At 38.2% G+C, this 13,279-nt stretch overlaps 1 protein-coding gene and 2 non-coding genes across 3 annotated transcripts; 2 read left to right on the forward strand and 1 right to left on the reverse strand.

Annotated features, from left to right (window-relative positions):
* Positions 1-469: 469 nt before the first annotated feature.
* Positions 470-576, forward strand: LOC125492122 (small nucleolar RNA R71). Its single transcript, XR_007268568.1, has one exon. It is a non-coding gene; the product is annotated as a small nucleolar RNA R71 (small nucleolar RNA).
* Positions 577-3,482: 2,906 nt separating this feature from the next.
* LOC104899552 (26S proteasome regulatory subunit 4 homolog) lies at positions 3,483-7,861 on the forward strand. Its single transcript, XM_048648034.2, is given in 8 exon segments — positions 3,483-4,083; positions 4,800-4,813; positions 4,815-5,043; positions 6,594-6,735; positions 6,738-6,762; positions 6,834-7,050; positions 7,159-7,299; positions 7,490-7,861. Coding segments are annotated over 8 exon segments (1,332 nt in total). The 5' UTR covers positions 3,483-3,603; the 3' UTR covers positions 7,574-7,861.
* A 2,949-nt stretch (positions 7,862-10,810) lies between these two features.
* LOC125492143 (small nucleolar RNA R71) lies at positions 10,811-10,917 on the reverse strand. Its single transcript, XR_007268588.1, has one exon. It is a non-coding gene; the product is annotated as a small nucleolar RNA R71 (small nucleolar RNA).
* Positions 10,918-13,279: the final 2,362 nt, after the last annotated feature.

Below are 13,279 nucleotides of genomic sequence, written 5' to 3' on the forward strand. Positions count from 1 at the left end.
CTTGGGTGTAGTTTTGTTGAGGTTGTCTCCAACCTCCTTGTTGATTGTTCTTATACCCTTGGTTTCCTTGATACCCATCTCCTCTTGAATTTATTGCCGCCACATGCTCCAAATGGGTACCTCCATAATAAGAAGTATCATGGTTAGTACCACCACAAATATCACAAAAAAAAGAGTTTACCTGTGAAGGAGTAGACGATGCAAGATTAATCTTAGAGAGCTTCTTGTCGAGTTGGTCCATCTTGGCTTGAATTTGATCCATGGGGTCTAATTCAAACTTTCCACTCTTCTTAGGTTGAGCACCTCTTCGTCTTCCACCCCATGAGTAGTTCTTGATCACTTCCTCAATTGTGGACTCAAGTTGTTCTTGCGGGATCTTAGAAAGTTGTCCTCCCGCTCCAACATCAAGGTTGGCCCGTGAATCGGATCAAGACAATCATAGAAAAATCGCATGAGTAGATTCTTGTTGAACTCATGGTGTGGGCATGAACGGGTCATCTCCTTGAACCGCTCCCAAGTTTCGGCAAGTGTCTCATCGTTCTCTTGCTCAAATGAGGAGATATTCCTCCTTATGTCCGCGGTCTTCCACTCCGGGAAGTATTTCTTCAAGAAGGCCATGGTGACTTCTTCCCATGTAGTGAGGGAATTAGCAGGCAAGCTCTTGAGCCATGACTTTGCTTTTCCGGTAAGAGAGGACCGAAACAAATGCATCTTGATATAGTCAGGAGAGACATCATTAGTTGTTATCATGGCACAGATCTCAAGAAAATGTCGAGATGGTCTAGAGGATCTTCATTTGACCCCCCACAAAATTTCTCTGCTTTCACCATCTGAGTATACTGAGGGTGAATGCTGAAATTTGTAGTGGTGGTGGGGAGTCAAATTCCACCTTGAAGAACATAGGAACCCGGATTTCCGAAATCCCTAAACAGTTGTGGATTTGCTTCACCCATTTCTGATTCAGCTTCACTTGATGTACTTGAGATTGGTGAAGATGGCTCGGAACCGAAAGTCAAATTTTCCAAATTCTTCCGAAGCTTTCGCAATGTACGGTCGATTTCAGGATCTAGAGGAAATGTGGGTGAACCGTGAGTTCTTCTTCTCATGTAACACAACAAAGCTAAGCAGAGGATTAACAAATAACAACCACAGTCAAAAAGAAAATAAAAGAAAAATCAACTAAGCAAACTAAACTAAAATATACTTCAATCAATAGCACAATTTCCCCGGCAACGGCGCCATTTTGATAAGAGGTTTTTAGTGTGTCGTTAAGGCACTAAGAACTACTTTTCAAACAATATTTATAGTCCTAACAAGCAATTACTAAGAGAATAGTAAGGGCAAGTCAAGGGTCGATCCACATGGAAACAGGGATTGGTTAAAGTCTATCAAGTCTAGACTACTTAATTGAAAGGTATTTGGGGGTTTGAAAGAGTTTTGGTATCAATTAAGTCAAACTAATAGCAAGGACAAGCAAATGACACGAGTTTAAATATTAGATAAAAGACACTAGAGTTAAGGCTACTAGTATGAATAAGAATAACCAATGAATGCTAATGCGATTGTGATGTACGAAGATGATTATGCGAGGTTTAGTTTCCCGCTAAATTACTTGAGTCCTCTCTCGAATGATCCTCAAGAATAATCACTTAATCAATCAACTAAATCCTCTCTCGAATGGTCTTTAGTCAATTGATTAAGAGATTCAATAAGTTCGGAAAACCCCTAATAAAGGATCCCCTTAATTTCTACCCAATATCTTGGCCTAGAAATTAAGTTGATTCTTGGGATGATAAAAGAGTTCAAAATTCGATAGGAACATTTGAAATCAAAATACCAAAGTATAAATGTGATCAATATCTATCCTAAGGTTTCAAAACACCAAGATCAATGCATAAACTTCTCTAAACATCACAATCACATCAACATTATATATAAAACCCTAATTCATACTTTCACCCTAACCCTAGATTATGACACTGCTCACTAATCATGGAGTTAAAGCAATTAAACAATGAATCTATGACTAATCTAAGGCTAAACATGATTAAGTAATGATTAAACTAATGAAAATCGCAATTAATAAACTAAGAGAATGATGATCTTAAATAATATAAGAACAAAAACAAACACCAAGAGGATGAATTAAAAAATGAAACTTTGAATCAAGATGAACGAAAAGTACCTTGAATATCAATGGAATCACAAAGTATGATCACTAATCTCAATTACCAATGAAAACTAAAGTGTTTTCTCTCTAATACAAAACCCTAGAATGTTGTGTGAAAACTAGAATAAAACGTAACCCCAAAACTAAAAGACAAAAAAGGGTTTAATGATCGAATTTTCTATTCCGGAACGCATGGTGCGGGCGCACCATAAGGAGGTGCAGGCGCACCAGACCTCAGGTGCGGGCGCACCTGAGTCTTCTGTCTCTTTGTAAAAGTGCTCCGTAGATGGTGCGGGCGCACCAGCAGTTGGTGCGGGTGCACCAAACACAGGTGCGGGCGTACCTTGTGCTTGGTGCGGGCGCACCAATTTTTTCTGTTTTCTGCTCCAAAAATGGTCAATGGTGCAGGCGCACCAGTAGCGTGTGCGGGCGCACCATCGTGTGCGGGGCATACCAAGCGCACCTCATGCTCCTTCTTATCCTCTAGCTCGTTCCCTTGTGCCATGTCTCGCATTACTCGGCCCCGAAAAGGGTCATACCTGCAATAAAAATACGAGCAAACATGGTGAAAGCATATGTGCTAGAAATTCGATCAAAATAAATCAAAAATCTAGCAAAATGTCACTATGATCAAGTATGATCAAGTGAATGAGATAGAAGGGAAAAGTGAGGAGAAAAAGGGAAGAAAAGGGGAAAAAAGGAGCCAAAACCAGCCAAAAGAAAGTCATAAAGTGCGTTAGGAACGCACTTATCAATTATTACCTGCTGTCCATATTGCTGCTTTCTACTTTTCGTATTTTTGGTGTGCTTGGATGGCTAATATTATAAGATACATGTTTGAGCTACTTGCTTGCTGCCTAGACTGTTGACTCTCTAGTGCTGCAGGTTCATCCTATTTTTGACTAACCCGATTTTTGACCCATTTCAAATCCTAATCTTGCGCACTCTGCGATTGAGCATTTTTGTGCTTTGTTAATCCGAATTCAGCATAAATTTCTTATTTTGAAACATCGTTTCATAGATCTGTTGCGCAAACCCTAATCTTTAATGTTTTCAACAGAGGAGAGAAGAGGGAGGAGAGGAGAGGAGAGAGAGAGAGAGAGAAAATAAAAGTGGCGTGAGTTAGTCCAGAGAGGTGAGAAAAGTGAGTAAGAGAGAAAAATCGTGAGGCTGATGTTAGCACAGAGATGGAGGGTTGATATTTTCTCTCCTTATTAACAGTGAATTTTAGTGTTTTATGACTCATACCACTTTTGATTTGAATAGTAACATCATTTACCACTTTTAAAAGGTCATGGAATCCCCCCTCCACAATCTGACATCAAGGCCCATCTTAAAAAACACATTTGTTTATACTTTCATTCATCAAAACACCAACCAAAACAAACACTTCTCCCTTTCTTCTTCCCCAAGCCACACTTTCTCTCGGAAAAATGGGGCAAAACAGCAGCGGGCTGAACCGACAAGGCGGGCCCCCGGGCGACCGTAAACAAGACGGCGACAAAAAGGACAAAAAGTACGATCCACCTGCCCCGCCAGCCCGAGTGGGCCGTAAACAGCGGAAGCAAAAGGGGCCCGATGCGGCGGCCCGTATACCCGTTGTAACTCCACTAACAAAGTGCAAGCTTAGATTGTTAAAGCTTGAAAGAGTGAAAGATTACCTTCTAATGGAGGAAGAATTTGTGGCCAATCAGGAACGACTTAAACCTCAGGAAGAGAAAACTGAGGAAGATCGTTCTAAAGTGGATGATATTCGTGGCTCCCCAATGAGTGTAGGCAGTTTAGAGGAGTTGATTGATGAGAATCATGCTATTGTTTCGTCTTCCGTCGGTCCCGAGTATTATGTTGGTATCTTATCCTTTGTTGATAAGGATCAATTGGAGCCTGGATGCTCGATCTTGATGCATAATAAGGTATACTTTACTTCGACTTATATATATGATCTTTTTTTTTTGTAGATTGGGATCTTGATTCTTGTGTTAGGGTAATTAGGGTTTTGGTTGTGGTGGTAGTAGAGGTGAATATGGAATTTGGGATGTGGTAGGGTTTGGTCTGTGATAATATTTTAAGTTAATTTGTGATTGATGACACGGATGGTGAGAAATGTCTAACTTGGAATTACAAAATGGGGTATGTTTATAAAAATATAGTATAGAAAAACCCAATTATATAGGTATATTTGGTTCCAATTACTTCTGTTGATGATCTGAACAAAAAATATACAGTATGGTTATGAGTTGGGCAAAGCTCCAAGGATGGCTATTCGATTATTATGGAGGTCCGTTGCTACGAGTATACGATTTGAAAGATGTGAATTGAATAGTGTTTGGTGTTGTATGAGAAATGCCTAAATTAGAACCATTTGGAACATTTTGTAGTATATTTATATAAAAATGTAGTGTAGAAAAATGCAACATGTAACTTGATTATTAGTACATTATCATAGTGATGTTTTTTTTTTTCTAGTATACTATTTTATTGATAAAAATTTAAAAGGACTATTTATCTTGCTAGATATACTACTTTTGTTAATGATTTGAACAAATAAAAGAGTTATGAATTGGGCAAAGCTCAGTGGTGTATGCCCTAAGAATAAACTAAAATAAGGAAATATTGCGAATTTATGCAGGTTCTTTCTGTGTTGTTTACTTCAAGATGAAGTTGATCCAATGGTCTCTGTAATGAAAGTTGAGAAGGCTCCTTTAGAATCATATGCTGACATTGGTGGTTTGGATGCTCAAATACAAGAGATCAAAGAAGCGGTTGAGCTACCGTTGACTCATCCTGAACTATATGAAGACATTGGTATTAGGCCTCCCAAGGGAGTCATACTATACGGGGAGCCTGGTACTGGGAAAACTCTACTTGCAAAGGTAATTAAGTTTCGATGCTTATAATCGGTTATTGCGGGTATCGTACTTGTGCCCTTGTGTTTCAATATAATAAGATACCCTTTTACTCTTTTTGTGATTAGTGTGTCGTCATTCTGGAGTTTATGTCTACTTTCTTGCTAAGTGCTTCTATATCTCATTATTTAATATATATGTCTCTTAAGCTTTTGCAAAATGAATTAGAATCACTATTGCTTAGAAACTAATAAACATCATGAGAGGTATGCTGCATCTAAGCATTGTGTAACTGATGGTATTTTGGCTTGCTACTTACATGTGAATAAGTAGGCAACTGTAGGAGAGGGCGAGAGGTGATTGAGAGTAGATAATGTGGGAAGTACCCTTGTCAGTTTTACTCAATTTCTCCTGCACAAGGCTCAACTATTTCCTTGCTCAATTGGATTAAGGCTTAACTGTGAGGGGAGGTGATCCTGGCAATAATTTTTGGATATTATTTGCACTCTAATTTAATGGAAAATTTAGAGGTTACTGGGTTAGTCGTGAGAGAGCAGGATGGTCGGAGCTAAGTGGCCGTTAGACAGATACTCCCTTCGTCCCTAAAGGTTGCTCCATTTCCTTGTTAGATGACATGGCTCTGGCCTCCGAGTTTTCCCACAAACGCTCTACTTTTTTTTTCCCTACCCCACACACAAGATGAAAAAACTACCTACCCACTCAATAAAACTTAAAAAAGTAACCAATAGGAATGGGGCAAATACTAAGGGACGGAGGGAGTGAATGGATCTGTTATGACGTTGTTCACAGCTTAGTTGCGTCTAAACCATTTTTCAGTTTGTTGCAGCAATTTGGACTTTGGAGAAACTCCAACTGAACTATAAGATCCAAATAGAGTAATGTTTCAGCACATCTTTCTTTATGGGTGGATGTCATCTAACTTAGTTTGTAAAGTTTTTGGGGGTGGTACTTAAGTCATGGGATTGAATTTCGTCTACATCACTACGTTTAGTCACTCATTTACACCCAAAAAAAAACATCGTTCTTTTTGAATTACTAGATGTGGTTCTAGTCGTACTTTAAGCTAGATGTCATATATTGTAAGCCAATATGAATTGTAAAGTTGTGTATCCATCTTCCATTTATTTGTTGTCTATAAATTTGTAGTTGTGCTGACTCACTTGACTGTATGAGTTGGAAATTTTTGTTGTTACTGGTCACTTAGCTCTTGATTTGACTGTGTAACGTGCCATTGACATAAACCCCTCTTATTCAATAATAACAAAAAAATGTGCTGATATCATTATATTTGAGGGTGCTTCAGGAGCCCATTGTATAAGGGTGTAATTTATAGTTTATAGTACGGGTGTATGGCTCCTGATGACAAAGCCTCCATTGTGCTCCCTCTCACATCTTTGCATATTTTACATTTGCACATTTTACTTTTTGCCAATGTGAGAACATGTGACAAATGTGCAAAAGAATGTGTGAGAGCACATAGGTCTAGGTGCTCTCAACCATTTAATATGTACCGTGATTTCAGAACTTACTCATGGCATTTTTGTTGCCTTCTTTAGGCAGTGGCAAATTCGACATCAGCTACCTTTCTACGTGTTGTTGGTAGTGAGTTGATCCAGAAGTATCTTGGTGATGGTCCAAAATTGGTCAGGGAGCTCTTCAGAGTAGCTGATGACCTTTCACCATCTATTGTTTTCATAGATAAATCGACGCAGTTGGGACAAAGAGGTAAACTTGATGAACATTTCAATTTGAACTATGGAGAAATATAGTAACACTAACTAATTAGAGACCTTCAGGTATGATGCTCATTCTGGTGGTGAGCGCGAAATTCAGCGGACTATGTTAGAACTTCTCAATCAATTAGATGGCTTTGATTCAAGAGGAGATGTCAAAGTCATCCTTGCAACAAATAAAATCGAAAGCCTCGACCCAGCTTTGCTTCGTCCTGGACGAATAGATCGGAAAATTGAGTTCCCACTTCCTGATATCAAAACAAGGAGAAGAATTTTTACGGTACACTTGTTGCTTCATCTCGTCTTGGAATATTTGTTATATCTCATGAGTCAGTCTATTCATATGATCTTCAATGTTGATGCCTCTCATCAAATACTCTTGTTGCAGATTCACACGTCAAGAATGACACTGGCTGATGATGTCAATCTAGAAGAATTTGTTATGACCAAGGATGAGTTTTCTGGTGCTGATATAAAGGCCATTTGCACTGAAGCTGGTTTACTAGCACTGAGAGAACGCCGTATGAAGGTTAGCTAGTCTTTTTCAAATTTAGTACTGAGCTTATAACTCTTAATATTCTTTGATAGACTTCACTGGTCTACTAGTTGCATTTTTGCTGTTTGGTGGTGGTGTGAAAGGTGTTTTTTTCCTTTTTTTAGTTGGTTGATAAAGGAATGATGTTCTAATTGAGCTTTGGGGCCATTTGTGATGTATGTAGGTTACACATGCGGACTTTAAGAAGGCGAAAGATAAGGTCATGTTCAAGAAGAAAGAAGGTGTGCCAGAAGGACTTTATATGTGAAGTATTTACATCTGTTATTAGGCGAATCTACTTGGTGACCTGGGTGGCATCACCCCCCCAAAATACTCTTTTTCCTGCGTCAGACCAACTGCAAAATAGTTTAAATGAAATCTCCGCGTTGTATTGTTGCTTATCCTGAGGTACCCCAGTGGTTAAAACAGATATCTCGTGGGGTTGCGTGTTCGACTTTGGATGCAGCCATACTTGCTTATTACTTTTTCCCATTTCGTCAAATTAGTACTGCTAAGTGCTACCCAAATGAAAATTCAATATACTATGTTTCTTTCACCTTCTCCCTTTCCCTCCTTTTTTTCTACTAAAGTTACATTACTAGTTTTTCACCTTCTCCAATTATTCATACATACTTCTTGCATTCTAATTTACTTTAACATATTGACTTTCATGTCTCTCAATAGACAATCTTAACCATTGATACTTTTTATTATCTAATTAAAAATTGAAAATTTGAAAATATACATCAAACGAATTAAATAACATGCTATATGACTATGTTTAAGCTTATATATCAATCATACTAGATAAAAGGAGGGCTAGTATATACTAAGTTTTGATTCGGTTTTGGTTTAGAAATACATAAAAATAAGGTTACTATAAAAAGATATTGGGATTGTCTTTATGTATGTCCTACAAATATCAACTTGATACTTTTTGCTAATGAACAATTAAAGACGCTAATGGTTAAGTTGGTGTATTGAAAATCGCTACAATTAACGTGTCATATTGATTAAAAATTGGAGGGAATCAGAAAATATGATATAATAAAAATATTTTTGAGATATAACATTACCAATACAAAGTCTGGATTTGTCTTTTCTAAGTTTTATCTGATGATTTTTTTGTTTAATATACATATTATATATGTTCATTCTGTTCTGATTTAATTTAGTTAGGAGTTTAGGAACCCTCAAATTTAAAATCCTTATTCGCCCAATGTTATCAACTGAATTTACATATAAGTTATGGTTTATGGTTATATGCCTTTTGTTCTTTGTATATCTTTTCATTTAAGGTTTGATTTTGTGAAGTGTACGTTGTAGATGGAATGTTTCATCCCTTGTTTTATGATCAATCATGCTCAACAATGTCTCTAAAATGATCTTTACAAGGATGACTTTGGTTGGTGCCCCTAACAAAGTTTGTCCATCTAACCTGTGGTAGCGTTATGCCCCTTGTTTTGTTTTGTTCATCTTGTGTTTTATAGCTTCGGTGCAGAACAGGAAATGGGTCGTTCTTGTGCATTTGGGTTGGGACTTCGGGATGTCACATTTAGTGGCTTCCTGATCTTCTCGGAGGCTATACATAGTCTCACAGGGATTGCGTAGGATTCACAGTAGTCAGGTGATGTGGTGTTTGCAAGTTTGCTACAAAGATTTCACTACATATATGATTGTTTGATGTGTTTATTATTTATCGATTATTTACTCCAATCCCCTTAGTTTTGATAGTCGATTTGAGCTCTTTTGAGCTCGTTTCATGTGGATTTGATGTGTTTGGAGTTCTTTTCGTGTGTTGCATGTTTTGATGCAGATTAGGCATTTGATGTCTTTATTTAAGTCGCGACACGGGAGTCCAATGGTCACACAATGTCCAAGGAGTATCCGGATAATTGCACGAGTGATTCGGTTGGATTGCACGGAAAATGGACGAGAAAACACACCCGCACGGTCGACCGGGCGGTTTGGCCCGACCGGGCGAGCCACGAAACTTGAGCTGCCAACATTTTCACTTAGCCCGGCCAACCGGGCGACCAAATGGACAAATTTGCTTACGCGCCCGACCGGGCGGATTTGCTGTTCTGTCATAAGTTGTCAATCACTGTCACCCGACCGGGCGGATTTCGCCCGGTCGACCGAGCGGTTTCTCGGGACGGGTTATTTTGCCTTTTTTTTAGCCGGTTTTATAAAAAGTATAAATAGGTTTTCAGTAGTTTCGATTAGACTGTCTTATTTTCTACATTTTTAGGGCTAAACACTTAGTTTTTCTCTCTCTAACTTCTGTATGAACTTGTACCTTCGAAGATTATAGAGATCATTGATTTCGTTTCCATTATTTCTCAATCATTCGGTATTCATATTTACTTTGTTTGATTTAATGAATTCTTTTACTTTGATTATGTTTATTGAGTTTATTATGATCATGAGTGAGTAGTCTATTTCTAGGGCTTAGAGAGGGAAGCCATGTTTTTACCTTTTTTTTTTTATTGTGGTTTGATGTTCTTTGCTATTTGGATTGAATTAGAATAATTCCTGTTTATTTGTTATGCTTGTTTAATTCATGTAATTGCGCAATATCATGAGTTATGTTTAGCTAATTAGAATTAGAATCGAAATATTGTATTCATTAGAGGCTTGTTACAATAGGTAGGTTTGATTATGTTGAGCGATCGTACTGGAGTATGTTAATCTAAGAGTTGTTAAAGCCTGACCAAGGATTAACGAAATACTCTATTTATTCGAACCTCAATCCAAATATTGTTGAACTATATTATAGTGACTAGATTGGTATAAGCATGGTGAACCGATCAATTACCCTAGGTTTTTAATTATTTGATAAACTTATATCATTTTGTGTTCTAGTTTACTTTAGTTTAGTTATTAATTCTTCAATTAATTTCTGTCTTGAAGTAGTTAAATAATTGAGCATAAATGTGGAGAACTCCTCTCCCTATGGATCGACCCTTATTTGCCAGTTTCTGCTAAACAGACACCATGCACTTGCGGTATATATTAAAACCCATCAAGTTCCAACTGATCTTGGTCTTGAGAAAACCCTCCGACAACTCAAGAAGACACAAAAGAAAAAAAAAGCAGTATGCTAATCAAGGAAAAACCACGGAAGAACCAATAGAACCAATCATGCCTCCTAAGTCATTGAAGTCTTATGGGTACCTTCTCCTGGCAATGTTCCCATGGGCCTTACTATGCCTAATATACAGGCAACCAACTTCGAAATCAAGCCTGCTCTCATTAATATGATCCAACAGAATCAGTTTGGCGGGCATCCATCTGAAGACCCTGCAAATCATTTACAACGATTTCAACAACTCTGTCGTATCGTTAAGCACCACGGGGTCACTCCTGATCAGTTGAAGGTCATGTCTTCGAATTTTCATTAAAGGACAAGGCACAAAAATGGCTGAACGATGTTAATGAAACCGAGTGGAGTACTATATCTGAAGCATTCCTGAAAAAGTACTACGCTCCTACCAAAACTGTAGAAATAAGACATATGCTTGCTAACATTCAACAAGAACCCGATGAAACACAGAAGGAAGCATGGAATAGGTTCAATGATCTGCAAAGGGAATGCCCACATCATAATCTGGACAAGTGGTTCATCACCCAAGCATTCTACAATGGTCTATTCCAACTAATACAAGTGGTTCATCACCCCATATCAAGAGTACAATTGATTCATATGCAGGGGGCGTCTTCCTAGAAAGGAGGTAGATGAAGGGTACAATTTTCTAGCCAACTTAGCAGCGAATGATCATAGTTTCTGCAGGACTATTACAAAAAAAAGTTGGATGCTGATGGATACGCCTTGTTGTCTTCACAAGTAGCACGGTTGAGCATGCATGAAGATGGACTTACTGAAATCTTCGCCAGTCTAGTACTCCTCCTATGAGTATTAATGCGATGTCTTCCATGGCTCCTATTACTTCTTCCTTTTGTGAAGTGTGTGGTGTTCAAGGCCACTTTAGTCATGATTGTTGCTACAGTCAACCTGGTCCGAATCAGATGGAACATGCAAATGCTTTTCAGCAGAGACCTCCACACAACCCCTACTCTTAACACTTACAACCCAGGTTGGAGAGATCATCCTAATTTTTCCTATAAGAACAACAATGTTCAGAATCCTCAACCTCTAGCAAAATCTTCCTACCAACCACCTCACCAAAACCACCACAACATGCTACTAGAAAACCGTATTTTCAAGGGGCTCCTCAGAACATTATGGTTTCAATAGGCCTTCACACCAAGGCTATCAGCAACAAGCTTCTCTGAATGCCAGCTCTCAAGAGCCTACTATGTACGATCTAATGAAAATGATGGTTTCTGTGCAGAAAAATCATGAGGAGAGCATCAAGGAGTTGAAGAACACCACCAAACACTTGGAGACTCAACTTGCTCAGGTGACTGGAAATAATGCACAGAGGCAACCAGGTCATCTGCCGGGGCAACCAATCCCCAAAAGAAACTACTAATGCCGTCACTCTTCGAAGCGGTACACAATATGATGCTCCACCTATGCCTATTGATAATTCACTACCTCTAGTTCAGGATGATGCTGTGGATGAAAATGAAGGTGAGGATAGCTCCAAAACTGAAGTTGAGCCCGGGAAAGTAGATGAAGCAGAGAAACGCAAGGAGAAGGTTACTGATTCTCCTACTCCACCACTACCTTTCCCCTATAGGATGCAAAAATCAAAGGTCGACCAACAACTTGGTAAATTTATGTCTATGGTCAAAAATCTTGAGGTAACAGTTCCTTTTACTGATTTATTTTCTCAAGTACATGTGCATGCTAAGTTTTTGAAAGATATGATCACTAAAAAGAAAGATTTTGGTGGGATACATAGAGTTGCTTTAACTGAAGAATGCAGTGTTGTTCTGCAAAATAAAATTCCACCAAAACTAAAAGATCCTGGTAGTTTTTCCATCCTCTTGTCATGTGGGTTTTTTGTTTATAGATAACGCTTTGTGTGATCTAGTGCTAGTGTATCTATTATACCTTTATCTATCTGTAATAAACTGAACTTAGGTGCTTTAAAGTGCACACAGATTACTCTGCAGATGGCAGATCGATATGTGAAATATCCTTTATGTATTTTAGAGGATGTACCTGTTAGAGTTGGAAAATTCTATATTCCTGTGAATTTTGTAGTACTTGATATGGAAGAAGATAGTCAAATTCCCATTATTTTGGGTAAACCTTTTCTATGTATTACAGGTGCTGTTATTAATGTAAAATCTGGCTCTCTGACTTTGAGTGTTGGTGATGATACTGTTACTTTTAAGTTAACCAATGCTATTAAGTCTCCTATGCTTGAGCACACATGTTGCAGGATTGACATACTCGATGAGATCTCTGGAGTTAGTTTTTCACAATTTATGTCAGATAAATTATTGGAGACAAGTCTTGATCTGAATGATGGCCTTGACATTGATAAGGTAGTAGATTGGAAGGTAGTGGAGACTATTTGCTCTACTTCCGAACCACAGGTAAAGAAGTTAGAACTCAAACCTTTACCTTCTCACCTCAAATATGCATTTCTTGATGATGCTGAGGAATGCCCTGTGATTGTCAGTACTAAACTCACAGATAGCCAAATTTCACAACTTCTTTCAGTGCTTCGCATGCACAAGAAAGCTATTGGGTATAATATTGATGATCTAAAGGGTATTAGTCCTGATTTTTGCATGCATAGAATAAACTTGGAAGAAAATCACCATCCTTGCATACAACCCCAAAGACGTTTGAATCCTAATATGCAAGAGGTTGTGAAAAAGGAAATTATGAAACTACTTGACGTGGGCATCATCTATCCCATCTCAGATTCTAAGTGGGTGAGCCCGGTTTAAGTTGTTCTTAAAAAGGGGGGGGACTACTGTTGTTAAAAATGATAAGGATGAACTAATTCCTACTCATACTTTTACAGGTTGGCGGATGTGTATTGATTAT

The sequence above is a fragment of the Beta vulgaris genome, chromosome 7 (assembly GCF_026745355.1).
Source record: "Beta vulgaris subsp. vulgaris cultivar EL10 chromosome 7, EL10.2, whole genome shotgun sequence".
In the NCBI taxonomy this organism is placed as follows: Eukaryota; Viridiplantae; Streptophyta; class Magnoliopsida; order Caryophyllales; family Amaranthaceae; genus Beta; species Beta vulgaris.